The sequence below is a fragment of the Acipenser ruthenus genome, chromosome 25, assembly GCF_902713425.1.
Source record: "Acipenser ruthenus chromosome 25, fAciRut3.2 maternal haplotype, whole genome shotgun sequence".
In the NCBI taxonomy this organism is placed as follows: domain Eukaryota; kingdom Metazoa; phylum Chordata; class Actinopteri; order Acipenseriformes; family Acipenseridae; genus Acipenser; species Acipenser ruthenus.
The window spans coordinates 20,722,975-20,748,327 of NC_081213.1; the positions used below are offsets into that span (position 1 = coordinate 20,722,975).

General features: G+C 35.4%; 2 protein-coding genes across 4 annotated transcripts; one reads left to right on the top strand and one right to left on the bottom strand.

Moving 5' to 3' along the window:
* Window positions 1-1,972: 1,972 nt before the first annotated feature.
* On the top strand, window positions 1,973-8,804 carry LOC117413795 (tRNA (guanine(6)-N2)-methyltransferase THUMP3-like). 2 transcript variants are annotated; one of them, XM_034023122.3, is made up of 10 exons: window positions 1,973-2,069; window positions 2,386-2,667; window positions 3,011-3,088; window positions 3,469-4,047; window positions 4,472-4,602; window positions 5,110-5,179; window positions 5,791-5,906; window positions 6,484-6,591; window positions 7,746-7,869; window positions 8,340-8,804. In XM_034023122.3, the coding sequence occupies exons 2-10, from the start codon at window positions 2,398-2,400 to the stop codon at window positions 8,508-8,510; spliced, it is 1,647 nt and encodes a 548-aa protein (XP_033879013.3). In that variant the 5' UTR covers window positions 1,973-2,069; window positions 2,386-2,397; the 3' UTR covers window positions 8,511-8,804. The 2 variants fall into 2 exon arrangements, with proteins under 2 accessions (XP_033879013.3, XP_033879015.3); XM_034023124.3 differs by lacking the exon at window positions 1,973-2,069 and adding an exon at window positions 2,103-2,270.
* Window positions 8,805-8,950: 146 nt separating this feature from the next.
* Window positions 8,951-25,223, bottom strand: LOC117413909 (uncharacterized). Of its 2 annotated transcripts, none has more exons than XM_034023363.3 (15): window positions 24,199-25,223; window positions 23,229-23,308; window positions 22,646-22,769; window positions 22,170-22,333; window positions 21,620-21,693; window positions 17,023-17,099; window positions 16,220-16,303; window positions 15,668-15,738; window positions 15,302-15,379; window positions 14,665-14,725; window positions 13,952-14,036; window positions 12,808-13,230; window positions 12,631-12,710; window positions 12,108-12,242; window positions 8,951-10,457 (listed from the first exon to the last, which is right to left on the bottom strand). In XM_034023363.3, the coding sequence occupies exons 1-15, from the start codon at window positions 24,553-24,555 to the stop codon at window positions 10,296-10,298; spliced, it is 2,055 nt and encodes a 684-aa protein (XP_033879254.3). In that variant the 5' UTR covers window positions 24,556-25,223; the 3' UTR covers window positions 8,951-10,295. The 2 variants fall into 2 exon arrangements, with proteins under 2 accessions (XP_033879254.3, XP_033879253.3); XM_034023362.3 differs by having other exon boundaries at window positions 14,665-14,743.
* Between the last annotated feature and the right edge of the window lie 130 nt (window positions 25,224-25,353).

Here is a 25,353-nt window from a genome sequence, read left to right on the forward strand (position 1 = left end):
TTCATTTAATCAGACTCCAGATATACATATATTTTTAAAATAAATAATAATTATTCATTTATTTAAAGATATTTACACATTTTTTACTTGAACTGTCAGGTCTGTGTGCTTTGTTACCCTCCCTCGTATTGTTAGATGAAGGTAGCCTAGGGCTTTTTGATATACACAAAACCCTCTTAAAAACACCTGTGACTGTACAAGGTAATGCACCAGAACTCAGATGATCCAAGCATGTGTCCCAGGCATTCTAGTGGAATAAGGTTTCATTACACCTGAATAGCTAAAGAATTTGAGACCTTGTACTGAAGCCCACAATGAGAAGCACATTCTGCAAACGTTTCCATTCCAGGACAACTGGGAGACTGTCTTCATGGGTACGTTGGTCAATAAGACCACTGGTTTGAAAAACAAGCTGGTTGCATATCCCCTTCAGTCACTTGTAGCTTGTTAAATTCCCTAGCTACAGCATGTATCAATTTTATAATGCATATATGTTTTATTTTTTCAAAGTTATGGCAGGGGAACTTCTCAAACTCCATAGAGTTCACACAAACTGTTTTAAATTTTCTAAAGAATAAATTTCAAAAATGTGATTAAAGGGGATACACATCAACAATTGTGAGATACTATAATTGTTACTGAATAGTAATTGCCAGAATTTATGGATTTTTTTGTTTTTTTTGAGTGGGAGATAATGAGCCAGAGACAAATTACTTTTATGACTTCCTGTAAAACCGTTATTTACATCCCCTTTGTTCTCCTAGTGGTACATGGGGATATTATTTGCAGGTTCTGGTGATGAGGCAGGTTATCAGGGATTAATACCAGTTTTTAGCTCAGTTGTCCATTCATTGACACATTGTGTAATATACATGAACAAAGCACATATGAATAGTGCTGGGTGAAAATGTGATTCCTGCATTAATTATATAATGATTTATAAAGAATACTTGCACAGTTTACAGTTATTGGGTAAAACAAGTAATGTAAACACTGCAACCAAACATGCAGGTGACTTTTTAGTTCAATCTTCCATTACTTCTGCTTCAGAAACCCATGCTCTTTCAGGACACGCATTACAGCTCTGGCTGAACCTTAAGCTTAGATTCCTGGTTCTCATCCTCCCAGTGCAATCCCCAATGCAGGAAACTGCTCTTAGTGAATGTTTAATAGATGAATGTGCTTTCATGTGGAGAAATGAGCTGGAATAAACTCTGAACTTTGTGCTAGGTTCCTTGATAGAAAAACAAAACAAAACAGCATGGTGGAATTTATGAATGTATATTTAAAACCTGCACTAGATAGCACTGTTTGGACTCCATTTATGATAAACCATTTCAGAAAATCTGATAAATACTGTATGTATTTGAAATGTTTCAAATAATATATTACTACTGATCTAAAAAGACATTTAGATATAAATGACCAATGATATGCGTCAATTAGAGATTACACTTGAAGACAGCCTTGCATTAAATGCATTCTTAGTGTTAGAGTTACACACATTACACACTGTGATTCAGACGCAGAAATGACCTTTGAAATGTAGAATGTATCCAACCTGTTTCAGATCACAGAGCAGTTAGGAGTTGCCTACTTTTTATACAAAATTGTCCCAGTTTTATTATTGTTTGCTTTTGGTGTTAGAATGACCTTATAAACAGATGTTATTTGCACTGGATTTTGAGTTTTCAAGCTTTAGATATCACAAACCACCTTAATCTGTCCCAACCAAAAAGTAAAGTCACCGAGTGGGACACTTCGTGATAACGTGTTGCGACATTATTAAGTGGTCGTGTACTCCCTCTAGCGTTCTATTTCATATACTGCATAGAGAACACTTGCTTCCGGTATAAACAAAATAAAAAAATAATTTTAATCAGTAACTTTGTGTTTAAAGCAATAAATACCGATAAAGTAATTTCTACATATGCACCAAAATTAAAATAATAATGGTAATTCTCTGTATATATATTTTTTGTTGTTATTACCGGAAGTAATTGTTTCACACTCCAGGAAGCTGCGCTGAGAAGGCACGCTGACTTTATCGGGTGGTAGCATGGTCTAAAGTAATTATTATTTATTTTTTTTCAAACTACTGCAGTTATTTAAACATAATAATAATCGAACAATAAGTAACTACATGAACATGTTGGATATTCTAGTTGTCTATACTATACTGTATAATGCAGCAATATACTTGGGGAACTCCCGCAGACATTATCCCTGACTTCATATTATATTAGAGTTCATTACAAGTAATCTGGGTGGTGAGTGGATTATTTGCAAACTATTAGTATTATAACTTTGACGCTTTCATGCAAAGATCATGCTTTATTATTATTATTATTATTATTATTATTATTATTATTATTATTATTTTAGGAAACTTGAAGCATGTCAGAAGCAAATAAAGAATGCAGTGGACACTTGTCTCAGAAAAGCCGAGAGACAGGCCGTGAAGTACTGGTCGTAGATACCTCAGGGACAAACGCAGACGACCAACCTGTCGGGGACTCAATAACTGTTAAAATTGGGGCAACTGTGCCGACTGGATTTGAGCACACCGCTGCAGAAGAAGTGAAGGAAAAGCTGTGCGCAGAATCTACAATCAGCAAAGACCGTGGAAGAATATACTTCGAAATAAACTCCAAAAATCTGCCACAGGTGTGTGCCTGGTCATGATGGGTTTTGTGTGCCGTTATGATTGCATATTACTAAGTGTATATCTGTTTGACATAACTAATAATACATTTTTTATATTTTCCAAATACTTTTATGTTTTATTGAACCTTTTTTAAACATTAGGATCCAGCTACAAATCTGATTCTTAACATTCCACTTGGTATTCATGTACAATCAGCATATATCACCGTGTTAAACTTAAATTAATGATTTCAGTTTGAGAATCTATCGAGATATTATTTCTCAGCTATGCATAGTCATAATTACTTTTATTCTGGTTATATTATACATTTTTCTAAATATATCTTCTTTTTTTTTTGCACAGGTTCATTGTCTGAAGTCAGTGGATAATTTATTTGTGGTGGTTCAGGAGTTTTCAGATTACCAGTTTAAAGACACCAAGGTAAGCTTTGTTTGATGTATTATTACATCATAGGCTTGACATCTGTAAACATGTGTGGCTATAAGCTTCCAAGTGGATGCAGTGTTTTGTGTTGCATTAACAGGTTTGGTTGTATATATGGTACAGTAAGGAGAACACATGCTTTGCGGTTTGGTGTTCTCTAACTCAGACCCAATTATAAAGCCACTATGTAATTTATCTGAAATTAGTGAACTTTAAATGAACATGAAGATCCTGATAGACCATTTTTATATAACTTAGTAAGATAAATCAATCATAATGACATGACTCCCTTTTCTAGCAACTGTACAATATATATATATATATATATATATATATATATATAATTTTCTTTTTTTTTTTTTTTTCACTTATAACAGGAAGAAACATTACAGGATTTCCAGCTGCTTGCTGAAAAGCTTCCGTGGTCGAACCCGCTTGAGGTGTGGAAAATTAACAACTCTTTGAAGAAAAAGAGATCCTGGCGAAAAGTTGTTAATAAAAAATCTACACCCAAGGAAAATGCTAAAAAAGCCAATGCAGAAAACTATAGTGAACAACCTCATTCTGAAAAGCACAGTACTGCAGATACTGTTGACACATCAACAAAAACACTGGAAGGTCTTCCACTGGAATCAAATAAAAAAACAGAATGTTGTAGTGATGGGGGAGATAAAGATAAAGCACCGAGTATATCTTGTGACACCCTCCAAATTGAGGAAGGGAGATTGCCTGGTACAGCTACCGCTGCCTCTGATGAAGATGTACCAGCCACATGTGAGAATGATTGTGACTTGCCAGATGGACAAGAGGCATCAAAGCTGCTCAAGTTCCGTGTAACCTGCAACAGGGCAGGTGAAAAACACAACTTCACCTCAAATGAAGCAGCAAGAGACTTCGGAGGAGCTGTCCAAGACTTCTTTCTGTGGAAGCCAGATATGACTAAATTTGACATTGAGGTATGAATGTTTTCTTTATATTGTCAGGTCTCAGGCATTCTTCATTTGCAAATTACTGTACCGGTAATACAGGTTATCCAGCTGTGCAAACATTTAGAAGTGTACACTGCCTGAACACTCACTGATGCGCCTGGTTCTGATGCTTCCAGTTGCATAATATCAGTTTAGCTTCAGTAGGTACAACTGAGATGATCAATCCAGGGCTCAGTCCTGTATCTAATGTACAACATGGTCCACGGTCCAACATATTCCAGACTTTAATCAAGTCAATGCTGTTATAGCTGTGTCATATTGCCAAACTACTGGGGTGCTTTGACAGGGCAGCGCATGTCTTATAAGTGTTAAAAGATGACTGCAGTTTAAAGAGTTTATTCAAAGTGCATAACTCCCCTTTTGTTTGTGCTTTTATTGTGCTTTCATTCAGGTTTTGCTAAACATTCATAACAGTGAGGTAGTGGTTGCTATAGCACTTACTGAGGAGAGTCTTCACAAAAGAAATATCACCCACTTCGGACCGACCACCCTGCGATCCACGCTTGCTTATGGAATGCTCAGGTAAGAGAAGGGGTCTCGGGCGAAACGAACGATGTTTCAAGAACCACAGGCGTAGTCATTTGAACTTTCTTGTGTTTACTTTTATTTAATGGAGTTGGAAAATGTTTAGATAATGGAAGATGTTCATTACTGTCTTAATTTGCCTGACACTTTCATTCAGTGTGCTGCAGTTTAGTCAGTGTATTTAACCATAAAAGGACATTTCTAAATACAAATGAGTTCACCTTTGTTACCCATGATGCAGTCTTTGTTTCCCACCAGTTTTAGTCATAATGGGTTGTGTTTCGTGCACAGCAGTTTGGACCATAAGCCTACAGTGGGTCTCAAGATAGATGGTGCTATACGTCTGTATTTGGGTACATTGCCAGGTGCTTTGCTGGAATCTTGCATAATACAAGGACTGTAGCCAGAGTGTGGTTAGCCTCTTCCATTTCACAACTTGTAAATTCTTAAGCAACAATCATACAAAGTTTTTATAATTAAAATACATCTTTTTCTGTAATACAGGCTCTGTAAACCCCAGCCATCAGATATTATAATTGATCCCATGTGTGGAACTGGAGCTATACCTTTAGAAGTAAGATTTATTTGTACTTTATCCAATATCTTTCTTTCTACAGTAAACTCTCTTTGTGTCCCATTAATTTGAACTAATTTACAGTGTCTGTTTGTTTATAAGCTAAATGTAATGACTGCTAAATGCGTACAGCTGTATATTACAAATGGAATCTTTCTTTCTTCCATTCACATTGAGATTCCAAATCCTCCTATTCTGTGATGACATTACCCACTACAGTTTGGATAAAAAGGTATCACAGGGGTCTATAACGACAATCGCCTGTTGCCAAGCCAAATCACTTATTTTGAAATGAGTGTTTGTTTTATACCTGATTATTTATTATTTATTTTGGTAATGTGGTACTAATTGTACATTTGTTAGCTAATTCAAAATGAAATTCTTGCATGAATTCTGAAAGAATAATTGAATGTAAAGTTTTGTTTTTTTTTCCCAGTACAAATTTATCCGAGTTTCTTGAAAACTGCTTAGTAAAGGGTTTAATATGTTTAATATTTAAAGTGTTATATAAAAAAAAATCTGCACTATGGCATGTTTTTGTTTTAATTTAATTTATTTTATTTAAGTTAAAACTGATGTGTGATTTATTAAATTGATTATCTCTTTATTAGGGAGCTATGGAGTGGCCGTGTTCTTACTACATGGCTGGGGATAACAATGAACTAGCGATAAACCGGACAATCAATAACATCAATCACATACACAATAAAAGGCATAACAAAGGAAGGTAAAACAATGCACTTTGTTTTATTTCTGGTTCTGCTTTTGAGATTATGAAATTGAGGTGACTGTTTGAAGTGTGGTTTCCGTCATACTATGTGAATCTGAGTCTAACATTCTTTGTCGTACTTACAGGTGCAGGGATGGGAAAGACTCCAGTTGCATAGCAGTTGGATCCATTCCTGGTTTTACTACGAGTTTATTGACTCGCCTGAACTTGTTACCTATACACTGTGGCTAATTAAACTCATAGTAAAACCTGGAATGGCTGAAACTGCTATGCAGTAGGAATCTTATTTCCATCCCAGAGCTTTCCTAAAACCTTCACTTTTTTCATTTGTTTTTATTATGAAACTTTTTTTTTTGAGTTGTTCCAGGTATTTTATGACTTTATTATGTACCTGAAGTTGTGTGAAAGCTCAAAGGATGCAGAAAACTAAGGGGCTGTGTGCTGCAGAATATTTTAACAATAAAACAAAGTGTGTATGAAAAAGCTTGATTGGCATTTCAATTGTATGGTATTTAGCTTTTTTGACTTTTAACACGTTGTAGGGTTTTGACAATGTATTTCCTTTACCTTCTAGTACAGCTTATGGTCTTCCTATAGACACTGTACAATGGGACCTATGTAAACTTCCTATCAGGACTGGCTCTGCTGATATCATCGTAACAGATATGCCATTTGGAAAAAGGTATGCCAGTGCTTTTGTGTGTTTTATTTTTTTAGTTGCACCTTGTATTGCCTGTTATGTCAAAAGATAATTCTACTGTGTTTTAATATATTTAAATGCAATGCCATCCATTGTTTCTGTTCATCATGCAAAATAGTAGACACATGCAGCAAAAATCATCTTTAATATTGTTTTATTATTGTTTCTAGTTGCCTTTTTTTTTTTTTTTTTTTTTAAATTTAGTCATTGCCGATTATTTTTATTATTTTCTCCCAATTTGGAATGGCCAATTATTTATTACGGTCGGCTCACCGCTACCACCCCTGCGCTGACTCGGGAGGGCGAAGATGAACACACGCTGTCCTCCGAAGCGTGTGTTGTCAAGCCGACCGCTTTTTTTCACACTGCAGACTCACCATGTAGCCACCCAAGAGCTACAGCGTCGGAGGACAACGCAGCTCTCGGGCAGCTACAGGCAAGCCCGCAGGCGCCCGGCCAGACTACAAGGGTCGCTGGTGCGCGGTGAGCCGAGGACACCCTGACCGACCTAACCCTCCCTCCCCCCGGGCGACGCTCGGCCAATTGTGCGCCGCCCCTTGGGAGCTCCCGTCCTCGATCGGCAAAGGAATAGCCTGGATTCGAACTCGCGACTTGCAGGCTATAGAGCGCATCCTGCACTCACGTGGAGCGCCTTTACTGGATGCGCCACTCGGGAGCCCCCCTAGTTGCCTTTTTAACTTGCATATATTATACAGTATGTATACCTATAATCATTCGACTTTGTTTCAGTAAATATATACTCGGTGTAATTGTAATTGTATCAGCATAACCAATAGGTGGCTACCCTGTCATAAGTTTTAATACCCTGTATCTTTCTAAACAAGGGATTTAGGGGAGCTCCCTAATAAAAGCTAAATCTCAAAACAATAATTATGTGAATATAATGTACCGCCGTGCCTTTTCTTTGTGGTGCCAACAATAAAGTTGCTGACAAGGTGAGTGTCATTCAGTCTTCAATTTATTAATCAGAAACAACTGTAGCTGGCTTCCAATCTCACACTGTAGGCAGGTACTGTATCTCACTCAAAAAACTGTCACACACATTTTAACGGCTCCTCCACCACACACACACAGTCATGCAATCTAATTAGTCCATTCGCTTTTTGTTACTCAAGAATAGGTTCTAGGAAGAAGAACTGGGACCTGTATCCCTCTTGTTTGAAGGAAATGGGCCGTGTCTGCAGACCAGAGATAGGAAAGGCGGTGCTGCTAACTCAGGACAAGAAATGTTTTGCTAAGGTAACTTGTTATTTGCAAAGTGTTCTACATATCAGTGGTGACTAATATAGGGAATCCCCATCTAGGGTTGACTGAACATATTACAGTATAGTAGTATACACTCCCCCCATAGTCATAACACCCCCTGCATTATACAAGACTGAAATTACCAGGTATTTTTCAGAATCAAAACTAGATGTATTCTCATATACTCATTATCATGTAAATCGGTCTTTGCCACTTTTTTTTTTATTTTGCAAAGCTGCTGGAGATATTTCAAAACCTTATAAGATTTGAGGTAATGACTTCATGTGCAAGGTTATATAAACTGCAGATTAAAGGTAAAGGTGTAGTGTTTGAGAAGAGGTAGACTTGGCTACCATAGATTAACTGGGGGAAAAACATGAAATTATGCAAAGCTGTGAAAAAGTACAGTATATTAAGCAGTATTCATTTTGTGAACAATAAGTGTTATGTCTGTTTTCTCTTAGACTCTGTCTACAATGGGACACCTTTGGCAAAAGTCTCACACTGTCTGGGTGAATGTTGGCGGGCTCCATGCAGCTGTTTATTTTCTGAAACGAACTTCATTGTCTTTCAACAAGATTACAGAGGACATTAAAAATAAGGAACCTGCTGAAAAAACAAAGACTGAAGAATAAAAAATATATATATATAATGTATGGTTTCCAGGATAAGATAATGGGCAAGATTTCAGATTATCAGTGTGACTAATGGAGCTACGATAGGTTAGATTAAAATTTTTATTCAATTTTTCAATTTCATTGTAATTGTCAAACATTATTGCCCAAGGGAACCAAAACGGATATCACAAGATTGTCTAATTCCTGTAACTGTTTATGTTGAGTCCAACATGTTCTTCTGTATCTTGGGTATGTTATTACAAAGATTAAAAACAATGGCTTACATTTTAAAAGGTCAGGGTTTAAAAGAAATGTGTGCGTGTTTTGTTTTGGCAGTTGATTTGAATGCAGTTGGGCTGCATTTGTATATTCTCACTGTAGTTCAGGTGTTTTTAATCAGATTACAACAGTGGCCCACAAATATACTATATTACCTCTTCTCCACTGGGTTGTTTTTCCACTGCAGAGCCGAGCCGTGCTGCTGACGTCACAGAGTTGTTATTATTGCCAAAAGGTGCGCAAACAAATGGTGTTCAAAAATTAATAGACCAACGCTACAGCTGTATCTTGTATCGCTGTATTTTGTAAATATATTGAAGAATTTCTTTATCATCCACAATGTTACTGATCATATGGATTTAATAAAGTTCAATTAGTTCTGTTGAAGGTGGAAAAAAGATTTTAAAAATACTATTTGCCAAAGATATCCCGTTTTAAGGATAGTTGTATTTTTTTCTAGAGTTGGTTATTGTTTGGATGCTTAAAAGAAATAAATAAAATAAAAAAGAAGCTGCGCGAATGTAATGAGAGCCGTAGTTGTATGTATGGTAGAGCTGTATTTTATATGTATGGTACAGCTGTATTTTGTTTTACTGTATTTTTGTAAATACGTTTAGAATTGTTTTATTTTCCTGCATTTTTTTGTTTATAAAAATATAGTAATTCAAAGATGAGAAATTTGGTAGAATTTTGTGTTTTTGGGTGTGTGAGTTAAGTGTACCGTACCCGCGGTTTATGTCCATTTGCTTCAAATCGTCAGAAATTCGGGCATAAACATTCTCATTTCTGACGCACGACTCCAAATCTTTCTGAACACTTCTTTTTGCCCACGGAGAAACTAGTGTCTGCACTTCCTCAGCATCCCAAGGCTTTGTGGAGTGTACTGACGGACGCAACGTAATGATGAAAATCCTTAACCCTGGCTCGGCTCAGCTCACAGCCGGATTCAGATGTTTTGTGAGGCTGAAGTTCCACGGTTTGGTTCTCGCTCGGCTCAATAAGCAGCCAGTGGAGAAGTACCCGTACTGTACCGAGCCCTCATGGGTTGGATGTGCCAGTGGAGAAGGGGTATAAGTGTGTGTGCCCCCCCCCCCCCCCCTTCAATTATGGTTTAGGAGAGAGAGTGATCAGTTGAATTATACAGTTACAAAGCAGAAAACAGTATGATTTTACATAGTTTCACATAATATTTTCTTTGTTTGAATGGGTCACAGAAAGGTTTTATTTGCTATAACTTGTTATAACTGGAATGTTAAAGAAATAATTTATGTATGTATTTTGACATTACATATCAGCAGGGGAACAATTAAAACTGAAAAAGAGCAGCACTTTCATACAAGGGTTTACTAACTTCAGCATCCAATTCATATCATTCATGACATTTGTCTGATAACGTTACATTCCGTAACAAAGAAAAGTGACATCAGTCTTGTGCTATGCAATTACTGTTCTTTGAAATGCTTTACTGTGCATGGCTATAGTTTTTTACCATGACATACCACGTGTGGTATTTATTAGAAAGATTCAGTTTTTACTGCGGTCTGGTGGAAGTCCATGCTGTCTCTGGTTTTGTTTTCGCTCGATCCTCTGGAGTGTGCTGCAGATGGCTAGTTTACGGAAAGTCTGCCACTGCATCTCTTTCTGGAGTCGCTCCAAGAGCTCCTTTTCACCAGGATAAGGATGTTGCTGTTAATGTATAAACAGAGGGATCTTTTAAGATGACACATACTAAATTAACCAATACAGATATAGGATATAAGATTTTTAAATCTCTTTTTGAAATTAAATAATATTTCCTTTGTGAATGGTTATCGAAGTGTTTTTGTGAAGCCTTCAGGTTGGTATAAGAAGAAAAAAAAGAAGAGTCTTTGTCTTCAAATCAAAACCACTCGTTTATTGATGCATACAGGGAACGCTTCCAAGCACAGAAGAGAAGAATTCCAACATAATACATTTATACAGCAAATTCAAATTCAGTTTCCTTCGTGCTCCAGTCAGCCCGAGACAGCGCCCTGTTAACCCCTTCTATGTTATTGTGCAGTGTCTAAAATACTAGTATCGTGTGCCTAACTGAAATCTGATAACCTTTCTAGCTGTTTGCTCTTGCATGAATTTTATGGTTTGTAAGTACCTTACTTATCCTCAGCCCAAACCACGATTGCTCCCACTATGCATACAGATTGGTTTTGCTTAGGTATTTCAGAAACACTGCATTCCCAGACTTTGTGTCTTCTGCTTTGCTTATCTCCGTTGTAGGACAGAACACAACAGCTTTCTACCTCCCCTGTTAATCTCCTTTCAGAAAGAAACAGGGTGTAAGCTTGTAATTCTGAGTGCTTCGCAAACTGTGACCCAAGCTCATCCATGTTCTCCAACATTATAGGTTTTCTTGAATATATATATATCTATATATATATATATATATATATATATATATATATATATATATATATATATATATATATATATATATATATATAAAACTGTTGCCTTGATTAGTTGCACATTTTTGACTAGAGCGAGAAAAAGGAACCTGTCCCTCATTTTAAATTTTTTCAAATCTGTACCATATATTTCTATGCCTCAGACTTGCTTCTTTGTTATTTAAAACTCACCTCCCTCTGTGCCCTGTGACAACAATAATGAAAAAGCAGGCCTGTGTGTATTGGCTCTCTGACAGAGAACACAAAATACTTGTAGTTTTTCTGTAACCAACTACATATTAACACAGTGAAACTTCCAGGTTGGATTTGCCCTGACGGGAAAACCATTCACACAATGTCATGTTGATCTTTCAAAGTCAAATCAACTCTGCTGCTAAAAAAATCCCATGAATGTTTATGTCAACAAAGTGAGACTCTGTTCACACAATAAAGGTTGTATTTCTTTTAAAGACTTTTTTTCTTTGCCCAAGACACCAGCACACAAACCCTTCCTAATATCTTTGCAGCAAACCTGAAATGCCTTGGCAACAAGTCTTGTTTGAATAGCAGGGCTATAAAGTATTTTTTTTATTTTATTTCCTGTCCTAAAATCAACACCGCTGTTTTTTTTTTTCATAAAGACTACTTTTATTTCAACTGAATTTTACTTGTGAATATTTAGTGTTTATCAGTGACTACAAAATAGTATTTTTTTATTGGACAATGATCATAGTGAAACAATCAAGAGAATCATACAATATTGATGTGTATCAAATCGGAAAACAACAGGCCCTATTCACAAGGTTTCAGCTCAAGACTTGCCAAGTCTGTTTGCTCTCACTGTACTTTGGCCACTTGGCATCTTTATTGTACCATTTTGTTTTGCTGTGTCGCTGTAAGAATGATTGCATACCTGCTGCCTGAGCTTGTCAAGAACATCCTGGGATGCATTGTCCAGGTAAAACTTCTTAGAGATTTGCAGGCACTCTGCCCCATTGCTAATTATATAGCAACTTGGCTGGTCACTGAACAAAAAGTCAGATAGTCCCTTTAAAAACAAACAAAACATAATTTGGTAAATTACCATTATGTGACAAAGAAATGTATTCTATAAATGTATAAAAGGCATGTTTCCATTTTAAGGGCACATTAGTATAAACATCACTGGGGAATTTCCAGTTGTGAGTTCTGTCATTAATGAGAACTTCTGTCTTGCATAAGTAAAATCTGGTATAAATAAAAAATAGGATTGTTGAGTATTTGTTTGAGCATTTTTTGATTCTGCATATTTACTGTACATGTGGTTTATGCAAAATCATGACATTTTGTCTTGCATAGAAGCAACAAGCTTTTTTTTTTACAGCCCTATCAGTTTGACATCCTTTTCTAATGCACTTCAAAGGGAGTAGAAAATCAGTATGCTATACAATACTTACAAAGACTGATCCTTTTACCAGTGTGTCTATCATTATGAATGCAGGCTTCGTTATTGTGGTTTTGGATAGATTCATTTCATCTAGTAGGGAATAAAAACCATATCAATAAAGGTAATCTATCAATGCAAACTATTTAGGAGACACCATCAACAATAGTCTTCCATAATAGCCTTTTACCTGTTTTATCCTTCTCAGCCTCTAGTTTTTCTGAAACCGGTGAAGGAACGACCAGCCTTGCCCTGAGGTAGGCAGACTTCATAGGAGAGGGTAATTTATTGACCTTGCTAGATTTATCATCCATCTTGGTCTCCAGCACTATTGTGTTTGGGTGTCTTTCTCTCAGTCCACATTCGCTGTCCTCTGTCACTCCCCAGACTTGGTTCTCTGGGCTACTGGATCCATTCACTGTGCGTTGTGGATTAAAGTCAACCAGTCCTGTTCTGTGAGACACAGAGGGAGCGTTCTCCTTTCCTTCATCGTGCCTCACGGTCCTCTTCTTTTGCTGTGTCTTTGTAGGGTGTTTGTCCAGGATGATCTTCTCGTGTTCATGACCTTCCGTGGGAGTCCCGGGATGTACTAAGGTAGAAGCAGCCTGGAAAACTTAAAAAAATAAAAATAAAAAAACACCACAAAACCATAAAAGTAAGGACTCGATCTACCCTTCTGTGACTACATCCCGGGTCTTCACTAGAAGCAAGTTGGTTTGGTTTAATTCTGTCTAGTACCTTATTTTCTTTCCTGAAGAAAATATACATTCAAATCTCCCTCAGATCTCAACCTATTTAAGGCCAATGGGAGAAACGGGACTGTTGGCTCAGGCAAGGTGACCCTAACATAACTTTCTCGCAAGATACTGTTAATATTCTCTGCCTTTTTTAGGGAAGTAATTCAAACAAGTGTAGCTTTTATGAAAGACCATTGATAATGAACTCTACAAACTCCAGTATTTTATTAAGAATACCCAAAGCCAGCACAAACCAATAATTCTGATACAGTCTTCATGTTGGATTTTACCACAATGGATATAAATAATGCAGTATTTAGTGATGACACTGTATTTGAAATGTCATAACTAACACAGCTAGTAAGCATTGCAAACCATGCTTACTGACTTTTTATGTGTGATGCAAGTGTTCCTTGAAAAACAAAAACCACCAAGTGCAATTGGTTTCCAAGGATCTTTTCCTATGTGATAGTAAAGGTCACACAAACAGAGTAACTCTTTCATAGAAGTGTGTTACACACAGTATTTCTGTAGATGTGGTTCAAAACGAATACATTTCTTACAGACCGTTAGCAATGATTTGCAAGGACAACTTACTACTGGATTGTTTTTTTCTCTTGGCTGGAAAGATGGCTTCAACACCGTGATCCATTTTAAAAACTTTCATTACTGAGCAGCTACCCTGAAAAGCATTGTGAGGAAAGAGAGACAGACAGTATGAATGCGTCAATATAAGAAGGACAAAATGCAGCACTAAAAAATATAATGAAATTTAAGGCTATATATTCTGTGTGGATGGGTATGGAGGGCATACACTGTCCTTTGGAAGTTGATAAAGACATGATTCTGATCACATTAAAAAGGAAAATATTCAAACAGCGAGTGACCTTGACCAGTGTTGTCCTTATTGTAATTCATCAAAATGAACCTGTTAAATAACTTTTAGGAGACTGCCCCACTTAACACCAAGTTTATACTATATTACCTAAAGGTAGTAGACTCTTCACTTAACTCACGGCCATGTGAAGGAGCAGCGAAACATCTGTTTCTTAGCAAGTAAAAATAGCTTTTAATGGCGTTTTGCAATACTTTATAAGCAATACAAACCACCAAAGGTTTACCAGTATAGATTGCACTGCAGTTACCTTGCTTATACTTTACATTCACTATGCTATGTTTTTAGCATGCTTCATCATACTTCTCCATAAAACTTCACTACATTTCAGTAAAAGAAAAAAAAAGCTTATAAACTGCTATCCACGTATTCCAAAGTGCATGTTGCATGTATAAAACCAACACATATCACTTACAGATCTGACAATGTAGATCCAATCATTTATGCTACTGGTCTGTAAAATGACAGCGCCTCTTCTGCAGGGAAAAGCACAGCTAAATATAAATAAATGCATTTAAGATATTGTCAAGCACAGTTAAATTGTAACAAAGCAGCAAACATCGATAACAATAAAAAAAAAATAAGCGAAAGTTTGAAATTAAATATTATTTTGCCCACATACTCATTCTGTGAAACTGCCTGGTAGGTTTGTTACACGGATAAGTAATCTGTCTTCTACAGTTTCTTGATTTGATCTACATGCAACCATAACTATTTTAATATATTATCAGCAATACTAAATTGCACATTTCTTTACATTGTTTTTTTCATGGATTCAATAACGTTTTTAGCCAGTTCTGTTATACAGAGCAAGTAGCTATTGATTAATAGGCAGAGTACTGGCAGGTCACCACATCATTGCTGAAGGTGGGACTTTTTCTGTTGCAACCTGCATTCTAGTGAATGACTGTAGCTTTTTGGTTCATTCTGACCATATCTTTTGAAATGTGTATCTTGTGTTTGTCAGAGATTAACTGTTTCAGTTGTTCTTTTTCAGCAGTTCCATTTAGCTAGAAACACACAACCAGATTATAAAAATAATGTTTACTAACCTGAAGTGTTTTACAATACATTTCCCTGGATTGTCCTCCAAGAGTTGAAGGGGCCAGCCTTTTAAAAACTTGAGTTCACTTTATAGAAGAAACGAGTGACGTTACGCTTTGTACTAGGAGTCATACATACAATAATTAACCATGCACATAACCATAACACACAACAAGTAACCATGCACATCTCGGAGTAATATTAAAGACAGCTGATCTAAGCAAAAATGCATGAAGCAACAGGCATTTACTACTGCAGTAGTCTCCCTAGATTATTGGAGAGAAATTGCTAGCCACTTTTTTGTGCTTAAAGCCCTTTTCAGAAACTGACTGGCTGAGATTATCAATGGTGTTTATAATGCTAATTGGTCCTACCTGAGAAACATAATTTGCTCTGGATCACCTTGCTTCTTTCTTCCTCCAGGTAGAAAAATATGTGCAAAATCCTGTAGAGGAAAACCATTGACTAACATACTGTACATCAAGTTTTATAGATAGCTATAATTGAGGCATCTAAAACCCTTTAATGTTAGAGGATGCATCAAATAGGCCTCCTGTCTTGAACTAAAGTGGTAATTATACTGAGATTAATATATACCCCAAAGAGATTTTTAAACAAAGTAGACCTCGCTTTTGTTGTAGGTTACACGTAATAATAATTGTTAAATTGATTAAGTACTGTAGTGGCCTTTTCCTTTGTATTTAAGTAATCCTTGGTATTTGCTAGTCATAAAATGTGGTATAAGGTTCTTTCATTTTATAATAATAATAATAATAATAATAATAATAATAATAATAATAATAATAATAATATTATTATTATTATTATTATTATTATTATTATTATTATTATTATTATTATTATTATAATATAATAAGACAATATATATATTTCAAATAGGTAACTGTGTTTTCTGTATTCCTTACCTCTCTGTCCAGACAGAGAAACTCTGCTGGTTCCTGGATGATGACAGAGGAAGGCCACCGGTCACTATTTAGAATTTCTTTATCCTATGTGATTTAAAAGGATATTCTTTATTAAGATTAACATAAAGCCACACATGTTATGTTTACATGAAACCAAACATACAAATACAAATACAAAATTGGTAAAAAAAAAAAAAAAATTGGTTTGAATTTTTTCTGCCATCTCGCTCCTCTACCTGTAATTATTATTTTTTATATAGTTTTTTTTTTTTTTTTTTTTTTTTTAAATACAAAATTTCAAAATTGCATAGGGCAGGCATTAATACTCCTATTGAGCATTCTTTACTTTTTTTTTTTACTAATTAAATAACTCCATAAATCTTAAATAGGTCTCAGGTGTGCAGTTTTGAAAGAAGCACATTTTACATCAAATTTGTATTTCCATCTAGGCTAAAGAAAAACCTCTTGGCATGCTTTCCAGATAATTCTTCACTTGTACTTCCTAGAGCATTTCACCTCAGCAATGTCTTTGTGGTCAAAGTGCGTCAATCCTTAGAGGAAGCAGCTTGTTGGTTGAGAGATATTTCACATTTCTGGGGTGAAATGACCTATGAGTACAAGTATAGTAGACAACGTAAAAGTAAGACATGCAAACTGAGAGCTTTCTTTAGTATTGTATCAATCAGGCACTATTTTTAAATGAAAATATATGTAAGCTTTCTGAAATTATTTAATTGCCTATTACCTCTTGCGATTTTGCTACATCATACATATTAAAAAATTCATAATGGAACATAACATACCCCAAATGCATCTCCTTTGCTTAGAAACCATGCTGGCTTTACCTGGCCTGTTTCGTTGTTCTTTTTGATCACAATAGCTGCAATAAAACATTCTCATTGTCAGCAGCAATTGTTATATCATTGCAGTATTTGAAATATATGGCCACATCAGCAAAGCTTTATTAGTGATTGGTAAAAAAAAAAAAAAAAAAAAAAGCATTTTGATAGGTTCACTGTCAGTTTTCTTTTTTTCTTATTTTCTTTTTTTATTCTGAACGCATTCAGCCACTTTTTTTTTACCTGTCTCTCTTCTTTAAACTGAACTACAAATACCAGCATGCACTAGTTTGACATTCATTTTTCTTACTTTCTATAAAGTGAAGCAGTTTAATTAATGCCAATATAAGTAAAGGGCCCTAATTAGTATAGTATATTGAGGACCTTAACATTGTAGCCCTGCTTCTAGGGGTCTATTTCTATAAAAAATAAATACTTGCCCAGCAAAATTAGTGAAGTTGAACTGTTTAGGTCAAAGGTGTTAGTTGAGTTTGGAGTGAGGAGAAGGGTTCTCGGAAAGCTTCCTGTTTACTCAAGGTCAGTGTCTAATTTCAAAAGGACTTCTGCTGAGATATTGCTTTGAACTGAAATCCATGATTCCAATAATTCCCTACATTTACACGCTGATTGGAAACAGAATGGAGACTTTTCCACCCAAAAGTTGAATGCAAGCTTGCAATGAGTGTCTTAAAAAGATTGTGTTTTCTTTGTATTGGTCATTACATTTTGTGACTAAGTAGTCTGTGTGACTTTAAAGCAATTTTATAAAGAAATAATTGTAATAAGCGTGAGGGTGTAGAAAAAGTATAAATCCAAAACATATTTTTGTAAGCTTTGCAGGCATTGCATGTGTCCCTACTTAGCCACTTCTTTAGACTGTTTAATATTTTCCACAATTTTGACATTCTAAACTGTTGATTGTTTTTGTGTGATGAGAACATGGCTTAGATAAACTGTAATCAAAACCCTATTTTAAAATTACCATTGTTTTTCTACAACATCAAAGAGTTAGTATACAATTAAGTATCCAACCGCATGTTAAGTTAATATTAGATAATATAGACTAATATGTTGCACATTTAACATTTTAAATGGTTGATTCATAATCTTTACTGGTAAAGATATTCATAATGTTTTACTACTGTATGCCCTACCAAACTGCATCTTGGACAGAAATCTACCAGTCCCTTTTGACAATACAGCTTTGGCTCTCTATGCTGTAAACTTCACAAGCTATAGCATTCTCTGTCACAGTGGGACCTTAGTAATAAATGTCATTAATGTAATTACATCTAGACAAATAACATTTTCATGCTGTGAAATTACTGCTGTAGCTGATGTATTTTTGTAAAAAATCTTTCAGTATGCTTTGAGGATGTAGGCCTGTCAACATACATCAAGAGTTTAATAAAGTCTTTCTCACAGAACCACAGCAGCTGCAAATATCAGCTTTTGTAACCTTCATTGTTCCTCAGACGAAACCGGACGAGTTTCTCTCTGTTTCTGATGTTACTATTTCAAATTCAACATTTTCAAAATCCATATTCGGTTCTTTACTGTGTGAAGCTTTGTAGCAATTTTTGACATGAACAAATATATATATATATATATATATATATATATATATATATATATATATATATATATATATATATATATATATATATACAGTATATAAACTTGCTTTTTTTGTACTTCTGCTATACTGGGTACAAATCTAACTTTATAGCTTTCCAGCTGGCACAAAGTCAATTTATTGGACTTTAATTTTACAAGCTCCTGCTGGCCTCAACCTGTCTCATAAACACAACGACTCCAGACTCCTCTTCCAGTGTGGTCTGTATATATGAGCCCACATAAGCCATTATTTACCTAAATCTGGCCTTTCCTGGGTAGTTTAGCAGACAGCAGTATAAAACAGACAGCAGACTGTTTCTATGAATGCAACCCGTTGCCCTGGAGACAAACTCGGTACAGGACATTACAAGCTCTGCAACACAAGTGAACCTCTTGGTGGGAGAACAGTAGTGAGATTCTTTAGAATGCTTGGAAATGCAGATGTACTCTTAATAAATGAATACATGCATAGTCTTTTCTTCTCTCTGACTGTATCCCTGCCTGAGTAGAGTGGCAGGTATGATCACAAGCAGGGATGTAGCTCTGACAGAGCAGAGAACCATAGTTCTCCCCAAACAGCTACGGTAATACCCTGGATCACTGGCAGGGAATTTAAATGTTTATCAGTGAGTCACACTGTATACTATACTATGACCTAAATATAATTTCAATATGATTAGTGAGCAATGTTTATGGAGGCAAACCTTATGTATAATATTATTCCTCGTTTTAGTAGACATTCTTGATGGAATTTCATCAGTGTAACACGCACCCCTCTATAATTCTTCTCTCTCACACTCATATTTCAAAGGCTACAACTTTTTATTCAGAATTTATATTGCTACAGCCTGTTGTATTCCCTCCCAAAACAACAAAGCCCTATTCACATAACTTTAATTCACACATTATTTGAAGATTGTTTCTAATATAGTTAGATGACCATGAAACCATTCAAGACTGCTGTTGACTTTGTTCATATAACAGTGTGAGTTGCAATAATGCTTTTCTAATAGCTGGGAGTTTTCAAAGCTGTTAGGGTTCTTGGATTCTGAATTTGGAGACCATTTATCTTCTATGTATCATTTTATATATGCCACAGTGGATAAGTAGTAACAATACACATAGACAGGTATATTGGTAGACTGGAAGCTTCACTGTATAATAAATACATAGTATGCAAAATAAATAAATAAATACATAAATAAATAAATAACCCATGCGGAATAAACCACACGTGTTGCATTAAAAAGAGCGTGTTTTGAAATAAGAACAGTGAATTATGATTACCATAAAACTTCAATTAAATGCCTCCAGCGTTTATTTACAATATTTACCAGCAGACCCGGCGCGTATTGGAGACCAGCGATTATTTGAGCCCGGTGTTTATATTAGATCATATACCTTCACATGCTTCATGCGGTCATTGAGAAGACGCTAGAACACCACCCTGTAACAACATCCTAACTCAATTGAAACAATCCAGCAACTTTGTTAAAAGGTTGTGTGTCTGTGGGAACTAAGTAACAGTTTTGTTTTATAACAAAATTACACTGTATTGTACACCCTCATGTATAAAGTGAAAGTATTATTACGGTCTTTTTATATGCACTGGTTAACAAGGCTATGGTATGCAAAACGTTGGAAAATAAACAAACGGTATACGAATTTTTTATTATTAATAATAATAATAATAATAATAATAATAATAATAATAATAATAATAATAATACAAACTTCTAAAATGTTTTTTTTAATGAACAATAAAAGCAATAAGTATCACTATCAAAAATAATGTATTGTTTAATCTCAAACTTGTACATTGTTAATACAACAAAACACGTTAAAATACATCAAGAGATTTGTATCTAGCCTACTTTCAGCACGCTTAAAATTATCAAAACTTTTAATAACGTAATAACTACATTAAACAAATATGCATTACATGTAGGCCTACCTTAAATTACGTTTTCTATTATTATTTAATAATTCTGAGAGTCACTTCAATCGCTGTCACTTATTAGCAGTTCATTCGTCTCAAGCTCCTCCTCATCTTCCTCAGCTTCAATAGCAATGACAGACACCCGGCGTGTATTCACAATATTTGCCAGCACACCCGGCGCATATTATTTGAGAGCCGGCAATTAATTACTGTAGATTAATTTTGTATAGGCTCTGGACTCTTGACTGGAGAGTTGTGCGTTCAATCCCAGGTGGGGGACACTGCTGCTGTACCCTTGAGCAAGGTACTTTACCTAGATTGCTCCACTAAAAACCCAACTGTATAAATGGGCAATTGTATGAAAAAAAAATGTAATTGTATGTAAAAATAATGTACCAATTGTAAGTCGCCTGGATAAGGGTGTCTGCTAAGAAATAAATAATAATATACATTTTTAGTTTGTGTTTAAAAGATAACAGAATGAAAACAATGACTTGAAAGGTTTATGTAGTAAAATGTGCAATTCATTGGCAGGAAGCTTCATTGTCACTGTGAACTTAGCAGTGCCAAACATCCCCAGTTAGGCTTTATAGAAACCTGCTTCATTGCTTTTGGAAAGTCTCAAAGACTAGGATGAGACGTCTGAAAAGTTTATCACTCTTTTTGTTCTCAATCAATAATTCTTTAGGGTTCCATTAAACGACTGGCAGGCTTCCCTCTTCACCTCATTTTATTACTTGGTTAAATTATACTGGATTTACAGATGAACATTAAAGTGATTTACTCAACATATTACAAGACCTGGTGTAAATCGCTTTTAACAAAGCTTATATCAGTCTTATTATTGTGACCTTATGAGACCTTATTACCATTTAGGTGGTTTTATTGTAGAATGGTGTCTAATTTAGTCTGAGACAAGACCAGGCAATATGAAAGTACAAGGTATTCTTTTTATAAGAATTGCATATTCTGTTCTCTACTAAAAGAGTCTACTAAAGGGCTTACCTGATCCAGATAGGCAAATGTAGAAGGAATGAGGAATGTGTCCTTGCTGAACCATCACTTGCTGGGCTTCATAGCTAATACGTGGAATAATAATGCACAGTGAATACATCATTTTAAAATTAATAATTAGTATTTGATGTGTGCAGAACTTTTGCTCAGTTCTTTAAATGTGCTGTTCTGTGGTTTAATGAGAAAAAGCCCAGTCATTCGCAGGAAAAGCCCAGTCATTCACAGGAGTATTAGGCAAGGCTTTGATGTGAGGTGTTCAGCTGGCAGGTGCTTCTGTATCCAAGACTGCACATGAGGAACAGTCTCAAAAGTGATACTTCTGTAGGCCTGTCTGGACAACTGCCCTCGCCAGCTTCAGTAAACGAAATGAACAATGTAATTATTGAGGAGTTGTCTTGTATATGCCACAATTTAACAACAATGAAGGATTTAAGCTTCCTGATAATTGGTCACATCAAGTCAGTGCAGTCCCGTGTTTTGACAGTGTTATGGCAAATCCCTACTTCACTATGTTTTATTGTGTTATTTTTGGCAGACCCACCTTGCATACCAAGCTGCCTTTGCAACCTTCTTCTGTCGGGTGCCAGAGTAATTGCCAAAGCCCCTGATTTCTTGCAGGGCAGTGAGAATGAAATGAACATCCTGTTCAGAACGGTCCTGAGGTGGGCGGCTAAGAATCCACTTGACAGTCTCTGAAACCCTGAGCTGTGTACAAAATGGAAACACTTAAAATGCTAAGTATTTGTGTGCTTATGTAAGGATAGCAGAAATTGTAAGATTTTAATTAAATTGTCTCTTGGGGAAAAATGGTTTTGAAAAATACAAATTCAAGAAGTGCATGAATCCAATTTTTATTTTGATTAATTGTTAATGATGCTACTCTATGAAAATGCTCAAGTCAATCGAGATGGGTTCTTAGAATGACATATCAAAGTTCCATATTCTCTCGTTTGCCAAGACTATAAAATAGTTGGTATAGTACAGATGACACGTGACTCAAACTGGGTTTCATTTTACCTGGATTTTGGTTTTGGCTCGAAAAGATGTCAAATCAAAAAGAATTTCTTGGTCTGTCCCCGGGTTCTTTTTCTCCTCTGCCCTCCATCTTCTGACTCTCAGAACTCCATAACTATTTGTAGCGCTGTTGAACATTTCCAAAATGTGGGTTTGGGAGAAGAATATTGCAGAAACTGTCTGTCATCTAAACCTTTTTCTACAGCATGTACTGTAGTTTTGTACTTACAGACCCTAAAGCTAAAATTATTACTTTTGAAGAAACTAAACAAGCATGCTTATCAGCCATGTTTTCTAATCACGTAGAGATCGCTGTAGCTAAATGATCTAATACATAATTCATACACGCTGTGGGACACTGCAGCTTTAAGTATTCACCAGTAATAGCAAAGATGCAGAGATGGGTACATTTTATGTATATTTCAAAAATATAAACTACTCAGTTTAAATGGTTACATTCTGGAAACTCCCTTGGCTACTTCTTTATTCATGTCTTAAAAAATAATAATAATAACTTGCATGACAAACATGGCACAATGTGACAGCATGTGTTCACACTTCTATAGTACATAATGGTACTACTTACAAAAGATGATGATCCCTGTACAGCAGGCAAAGCATGGCCACACATTTAGCAACTTTCTGAAACCTGAATAAGAACTTGGGCTGAAAAAAGCAGAACATTAATGAGCAGTTTTGTAATGTGAGTTTTATTGAAGCGGCTATATGGGTTGTTATTGTATATATTTTTATTTTAGAAATCTTATTGTGTAGCTGTAATATCCCTTATAAAAATGTATCAATGTTTGCAGTTTTCACATGTTTATCCCATGGCTATACTATGCATTTACCCTGTTTTGCCACGTTTATTAATATGATTGGCCTGCATCGCGGGTCTTTACAATGCTTCACCTATGCTTTTGCTCTTGTAAACTTTGTAAAAGGGATTTACCAACTAATAATTGGAAGTGGATTTTATTTCTACTTTTATACTGTATGTACTTAATAAGTACCGACTACATACTTGCAAGACGTCATCATACAGTTCATTTCAACTCATTGTGCTTTTTATACATAGTTACGCTAGCTGTGTACACAGCAGTTGCAGATAAATATTTGTCTTTGTAAGGGGTACATATTTAAATATTTATTTATGTAACAGGTTGCACGCTTATGTTTACCACGTCATTAAACACAGTCCAGTCATACATGTATCTTAATAGTCATAATCGCCTTGCTATTGAATATAATTGCTCTTGATTTATAATTAATGAATGTTATATTTAATTGAAACGTTACAAGATATTGAAAAACACATTGAATTACATTCCTCCAACATTCAATCGCAGTTATGGATGTAGTTCTATCAATGTGTACAGCAAAGGAACCAAGTGTTGAAATGATAATAAAGAATATAAGTCCCCAAAAACTTATATTTAAATGCAGTCATACTTCTCTTAATTTATATATTTTTAATAAAGTGTTTGTAAAACATGCTCCTATTGACAACTACATTCTTTGTTAAGAACTTGTTTAAGGAAAAAAAAAAGGCTTACCTTAATGCTGGGTCTCGAATGCCCAGTAGAAACAAGTACAATGTTGTTTATTTGAGTTTGATTGAACTCTTTTATATAATCGAGTTTTCCACACTTTTTTGTCAGGTGCGCTAGTTTGCTTCTCGGAGTACGACAGTTTGTCTCTGCACGCTGTGAGCTGTCTAGATGTGTATTCAATAACCCACTAGAAAGATGATCTGAATTAAAACGTGTACTCGAAACCAATCCAGTAAAAGCAGATGAATTTGCTCTAAAAGGAAGAGAAGTTTTTCTTTGAAAATTCCTTTTTCTTGGACCATGTCCCATAACCTGTAGGGAAGCTAAAATGCTATCTTTCCTTTTATCTATTTCTAACATATTCTTTGACTATTGGAAAAGAGTTACACAATCTGCATACACACTCAATAAATAAATAACACACATGCAAGAAAGAAGAAAAAATACTAGGCTATACTATTAGATCAGGTAATAAATACATTAAATGATGAATATTTTAAAATATATAACATATCCCCAAGTATAAGTATAAAATAAACAATATATAAACAAATACAATATATATTCTCCCAACAAAGTATAGATTTGAGGTAACTCAACTGGCATACAGTAACTACCCTAAAGAACGACTGGTTGACTTCTCCCTCTATTGCCCTCATTATGTACCTTTTGCATCAATGAGCAACAGACACTGCTAGTCAGTACTTGACCCTTGTCCAATGGTCACAGAGAGGTGGGACTTAAAAGCTGAAGCGACCCTTCAGTTAAAGTCTATATTTATTACCCTTTCCCTGGATTTATTACTACATAGGAGGCTGTGTGGTCCAGTGGTTAAAGAAAAGGGCTTATAACCAGAAGATCCCCAGTTCAAATCCCACCTCAACCACTGACTCATTGTGTGACCCTGAGAAATTCACTTAACCTCCTTGTGCTCCGTCTTTTGGGTGAGACGTAATTGTAAGTGACTCTGCAGCTGATGCATAGTTCACACACCCTAGTCTCTGTAAGTCGCCTTGGATAAAGGTGTCTGCTAAATAAAAACAAATAAATATTTGTTTGGTGTCTTTTCTCTTGGTCACCTTGCAGTTCATTTTTATACACAGTAGGATCTTTTTGTCCTTTTTTGTCCTTATAAACTTTTTGTAAGTGTGTTCTATA

Bases quoted from the DNA above. Each gene is read 5' to 3' on its own strand.
- LOC117413795 (XM_034023122.3), top strand. From the start codon at position 2,398: ATGTCAGAAGCAAATAAAGAATGCAGTGGACACTTGTCTCAGAAAAGC. The intron at 2,668-3,010 runs GTGTGTGCCTGG...TTTTTTGCACAG, and splicing joins ACTCCAAAAATCTGCCACAG to GTTCATTGTCTGAAGTCAGT. The intron at 5,180-5,790 runs GTAAGATTTATT...TCTCTTTATTAG, and splicing joins CTGGAGCTATACCTTTAGAA to GGAGCTATGGAGTGGCCGTG.
- LOC117413909 (XM_034023362.3), bottom strand. From the start codon at position 24,555: ATGTTAGAAATAGATAAAAGGAAAGATAGCATTTTAGCTTCCCTACAG. The intron at 13,231-13,951 runs GTAAGTTGTCCT...TATTTTTTTAAG, and splicing joins GAGAAAAAAACAATCCAGTA to TTTTCCAGGCTGCTTCTACC. The intron at 10,458-12,107 runs GTATGCAATCAT...ATACATTAACAG, and splicing joins TTGACAAGCTCAGGCAGCAG to CAACATCCTTATCCTGGTGA.